This window comes from Pocillopora damicornis, chromosome 11 (assembly GCF_964200805.1).
Source record: "Pocillopora damicornis chromosome 11, jaPocDami1.2, whole genome shotgun sequence".
Taxonomy (NCBI): Eukaryota; Metazoa; Cnidaria; class Anthozoa; order Scleractinia; family Pocilloporidae; genus Pocillopora; species Pocillopora damicornis.
This window is the reverse complement of record NC_142680.1, coordinates 20,482,085-20,487,718: the sequence shown is the minus strand read 5'-3', so window position 1 is coordinate 20,487,718 and position 5,634 is coordinate 20,482,085. Positions and strand designations below refer to the sequence as shown.

Genomic DNA, 5,634 nt, shown 5'->3' with positions numbered 1-5,634 from the left:
TGTTGTATCGAAGATAAGTGTCTTCACTTGAACAATTCTGTTATCATCATTTTTGAATAGTATGGCAAAGAAAAACCCTCTTTACTTGGTTAACGTTCGGTGAGGATTGATATCACTCAAGCAATTGTTTCTAGACCATACGTGCAAGAGGCTTTTCTTCTTATTCATCTTTTGTTGTATCGAAGATAAGTGTCTTCACTTCAACAATGATGTGCTTGGGATCTTTAAGGTTATCGTTCGTTGTCTTTCATATGGAAATAGATCATACCAACAACAGTTTGCACGCTAATGAAATCGAATATCTAATGTAACCGTAACTTTGTAAAGCAATACGGCCATTGAAACTCAAACGGGATTTAAGTCCATGGACGGCAGAGAGCTTGTCTGATCGTCTGCTTCAGTGTTTGTCTTACTTCAACGGGTTTGTCGTTGAGTTAAAGTAAACTATGAAAACTGCCATTTCCCAAAAGATATCTACATGTGATGAATATGTTTTGTTATAGCTGGTAACGATTTCCATAACACTATATGGCACAGAACAAACAATAAAAAATAACTGTACTTGCGTTCGGTGCGTTTAGGTGGCTTTGCTGATGTTGAACGTGATTTTGTACTCAAGCGTCATTACGACCGAGAGTGTGAAAGATCTTTGAGTACGAGGCTAGTGAAAACCAGATGAGATGGTATAATTAGAATGCCATAAAAAAAGGTTATACGGTGATCAAAAATGGTACATAGAGCAGCAACAGCAGCTGCAATCCAAAAGGTAGTTAAAACAATATATGTGATGACTAAGGGCGCCAAAAATCTTTGTGTACGAAGTGATTGATATCAATAAGTAAGATGGCCTGGTTACGTGAGTATACCAAATGTAATTTAAAATGAAGCTTAAAACAGCGGCATCAGATAAAACCTAAATATATGTGCGCTTCAAAGCCACAATTTGTCTGTATTTCAGCCCCAACAACCGGGCGAAATGTCTGTCCAAGCTTATGGCCGCCATCGTCATCACAGAGCTACACATAATGCATAGCTTGTTATGTAGGCTGCGTCCCTTGGTTATCGTTTGTGAACCACGAGCATCCAATAAATAGCATTGAAGGGCTGGCTAACAAGACCAACAACAGATCAGTTGTTGCCAGACAACGATAAAAGTGTTTGGACGGCGGATGAAAGGAAGATTCCCTGTGAAGGGCGGCAAGGATAAGAAAATTGCCATGAAATGCTATGATGAGAAGGAGAATGTTGACTGTTGATAAATAAATTGGTTTATATTGTAGTCCTCCAGCCAAAGAAGGAGCATGTCTTCTTTTTTTTTAAATGTTTCCGTTTGTTTTTCGTCATCTGTTAGATTTGTTATTGCCATCATATTTGAGGTATCTAGGGTGGCTTCCTCACGGTAACTGCTAGCCCAATACTCGTTAAAACTCACTTCACTAATAATTTTTTCCAGTTAGGCCTTAGTTGAGTACCAATTACTTATTTAAAATCCGCGAGCGATCCATCTCAGTGTGTATGACAAACTTCATATCTTTTGCCCGTGAAAGTGCCTTGCATTTATTGAAACCATTGAAGGGAATGTATTTCTTCTTGATAAACAACTCTCTGGAATTTCAAAACGCTAAAAATAATTCAAATACTCCTTCCCGGGTATAGACTTTTTTCTGAATATGATCTCTAGTTAAATACAGAAGTTAAATAGCGAATAGAGCTATGCGTGTCTAAATCAGGTGGCTACCTATTAGGCTAATGTTGATTTAGGTAAGAATATGCCATATAAAATCAAAATTTCACAAAAATAGATGGATAGTAGGACCTCAGCCTTACTTAAAGCCCCAGAAGAGAATGATAAACCTAACAAGGCTGATTCTTTTACGTTTCGCATCGCAGTAAAATTGGAAATGAAACGATCATTCGACGGGTGCAAAGTTTTTTAAAAAGACTGTTAAGCCTATTTGCTCATGGATAACTATTGAGCCCCTTTGAAATAATCCTATTGCACTAGTAAGTTCAATCAAAAGAATCTACGGCCTCATTACTGAGACGATTGGCTAAGCTACATTGAGTGGCAAAAGCAGTTGGAACGCCTTCCTTAAGTGGGTAGTCAACAACCCTCCATGCATTAAACATAATAAACAGAAATCTTGTAATCCATGTCTAATAAGTGACTTAAAAGTCCCTGTTTTCCCCGAAAAAAAAGTGTTGCAAAAAATTAAGTAACTTATTTTGTTAACACCAGGCAATATTAAGATGGGGTAGAACGGGAGATAAATATAAATATTTTTTTTGCCAATATTCGAAAGTAGAGCCTGCTGAGGCTTTGCTACTCATTGCGGATTATATGTTTTCTGGTATATTGGACCAAACTTTCATGTGTGCGACAGGTGATTCATTCTCCTCGAGTGATTTCAATTCTTTCTCTCGAGTGCCGTAAACTGACAACCTTTTGACCTACTATCGACGTAGTGTTTGTTAACTTGTTTTCATTGTCTATTTTTTGGTTTTGTTTTGTTTTTTCACAACAAGTTCTAACATGAACCGAGACCTTTAACGTTGATTACACTAGAAGCTTTTTTTTAATGGTAATGTATTAAGAGGGTGTCTGTGCAAGTCACGTATTCCAATTTTACAACTCAGGACCTTTCACTTGACTTCCTACTGCATACATAAACACCACTAAGATTACGATGAAGCTCTTCATTTCAGTTTTTGAAGTCAGTAGGACTGACATTACGACGTAACAAATTTGCAAAATGCTACTGGTAAATCTTCTATTCGAAATGAAACCCAGAGAAGTCTCTCCCACAATAGTCCCTTTTGATTTTAGTTTATTTTCATTCATTGTACGCTAAACTCTTCAATAAAAGTATCCGTGGTAAAATGATAAATAAAAGAACTCTGTATAAACTAAATATCTCCCAATTAACCTCACATTTCATAAATAATTCTGTGGGACAAGTCTTGTGGTTATATAAAACAAAGCAAAAACTAGTAATTTCTATAAGCTAACTCTCTCAAAGCTGACCTTCATTTTTCGTAAGCATACAATGTTAATCACACGTAAGTTTACTGTCAAGAGTGTCGGATACAAAATGAAGCTTTTCAAACAGTTTTAAGAAAGCTCGGTGGTGTTTTCTTTTTTTGTGTGTACTAAACGTTTATTTACGACCAATCGATTTGCTTAAACGCATATTATATTACGCTTGGCTTTTAGAACTGACTGGCCCCTTTACGTCCACTTATTTTGTTTTCATTAGCCTTTCTTTTGTTTTCTTACGAATATACCACAGAAAACAAACAAGAAAGAAGCAGATAAGGCTTAGAGCCTTCAACCAATCTCATGGCGTCGACGTTGTCGTATGAAAATTACGAGTTAAATGACTAAAGAAATCGGCGCATAAAAAGGGGACTGGGGCACACAAAGCTCCATTCATCCGATTCCAGGCCTCATCTGTTTCACCATCTTCCTCATCATATCCCTGTACAAGAAAATAAAACAGAAGGTGTGAAACATGACTGCTGAAACAAAGAAGGATGAGTACAAGGAAGTCGATCTTTTCGAAAGTCCAGTAATGAGAGAACGAGTTCAAAAATTAGGCCGATAGCAGGAAAGATAGGAAATAAGATAAAGCAATTGTTACCGAATCGCAGTAAGTTTCTCTTCCACCAACTCCCAAGGGTTGCGATCTTCACTGAATTCAAGAAGATCTACAAACAAACCAAGATCAAATTTAAGAACATAAAGAACCTTACAGCTGTTAAGGCATGAGAAAGATTACTCCTTTTCTATTATAACTGAGTATCAACTGAGCCGAAGGTCTTCTTCATCTCCCTTCGTTCAGAGAAGTACAAATAGGATACAAGACTAAAAAAAAACTGTTTTTCCCGATTGCTACGCATAAAAATTATCGTGAAAGTAGTCCTGGTTAAATACTTCACGCAGACCTTGGGCGAGTTTCATTTCACTGATCCAGTCTCCCTCTTTGTAATTCTTCACGCGCAGATTCTACATAAAGAAAAGATGTAAAAGTAAATAAGTCTATGAGGCCACACCTCAATTGCAGAAGAATACAACTATACCTAAGCCCCCTCCTACCCTAACGGTACGTTCTTCTCCTCACGCTCACAGTCACGTATGGCGCTAATGCACGCTGCCACTTAGCGTCAATCACGAACACCGGTGCACGCTTAATGATAAAATGCTACAATTCCATTAGCGAAGAATGTTCATTTACCAGAAAAGGAAATCTCTCCATGCGTGTGAGTTGTAGAATACGATCCACATCATATTCCAGACGGGCGACTTTCTTGGCCTGTGTGTAGGTCGTACTCATTTGTGCAATGAGAATGTTGAGTAGAATCACTATCACGATCCCCATGTAGGCCATCATTAACAGAATGGAGAGCCAGCTGCAAGGAATAAATCAAATGCTCTTACGTGGTTAGTTTCACCTATTATCTTAGTGGTAATAAACTCATCTTAAGGTAAAGAGATCTGAACAAGTAAACGGAGTAAAAACATATTCGACCTTTTAGAGAAAAATCAACTCACTTGAAATTTGAATAATCGTAAGCAATTGGTCTTTGTTCAGAGAGCGCGCGAAAGCCACTCAATAACACATCTCCGAAGTCACTAATGTAAAAAAAAAAAAGAATTTAGCATGGACTGTAACACATAGACTGATCTGCAACACATTAACAGAAATTTCATATCACTTCAGGTGTTATCATATACATTTCATCCAACTAAAATTCGCAGATAGTGCAGAGTAAACATCAGCCAACCAAATAATTCAACACATTTATTCAGTAGCATTTAAGCAAGCAAGATTAAGACATACCTAAACTGTTGGTTTTCATCGGAGTAACAGAGCGATAAAGACAAAGCACCACAGAAGGAGAAAAAGATAACAATAAAAACCGCCATGGATCTTGTCACATCGTGCAAAATGATCTTAGCCAAGGTTTTTGTGTATAATCCGGTTGTCCTGAAAAAAAATATACACGGTTCTATTACATTAAGGACACAAGTTATGTGATACATAATGATGTTCGAATTATACTAAACAAGAATATAACAGTTTTCAACAGTCTTCTAATAAAATTTCAGGGGGGGTCGACACGTTGCCATGCGTCGGCTCCATGTAAAGCATTTGGCTTTTTTAACAAAATTTCCCATCTTCTTTATTCTTTTAATTCCATTACTCCCGTCTGTCTCCTCTCCTTGGACGCTTTTTTTAATCTTTCTATTCTGTACCTTTTTTTCGTTGAGACGTTTTAAAAATTTCCAAATTTCCATCATGAAGGCGCCAAGATGGTGGGGTTGCCTTAATTATAAATTAGGCTTGTTAACCAAAATCCAAACCTAAGCCAACTGTGTGAGTAAGTTACACAGATATGATTTTCTTGCTCTAATTTGCTGACATTCTCTCAAACCTATCAAACGTAGCTTATGATGCAGTTTACCTTGTCAAGCAAGAAAACTTAAAGATCCTTAGGAAGTTGAACAAGAAAGCTAAAGATGCCACAAGCCACTGAGCTTTACTTTGTGTGTACCGCAAGGGTATTATACACAGGATCAGTAACAGGCCTGACCAGTCAAACAGGGTCATCCATTCTGTGAAGTACGAGTTC

The 5,634-nt window shown here is 37.4% G+C and overlaps 1 protein-coding gene across 1 annotated transcript; it reads right to left on the bottom strand.

Annotated features, from left to right (window-relative positions):
- Positions 1-3,344: 3,344 nt before the first annotated feature.
- LOC149038111 (uncharacterized) lies at positions 3,345-5,634 on the bottom strand. Its single transcript, XM_089186302.1, has 6 exons — positions 5,467-5,634; positions 4,842-4,988; positions 4,553-4,633; positions 4,236-4,410; positions 3,946-4,006; positions 3,345-3,479 (listed from the first exon to the last, which is right to left on the bottom strand). Exons 1-6 carry the CDS (start codon positions 5,610-5,612, stop codon positions 3,472-3,474), a joined length of 618 nt encoding a protein of 205 aa, XP_089042428.1. The 5' UTR covers positions 5,613-5,634; the 3' UTR covers positions 3,345-3,471.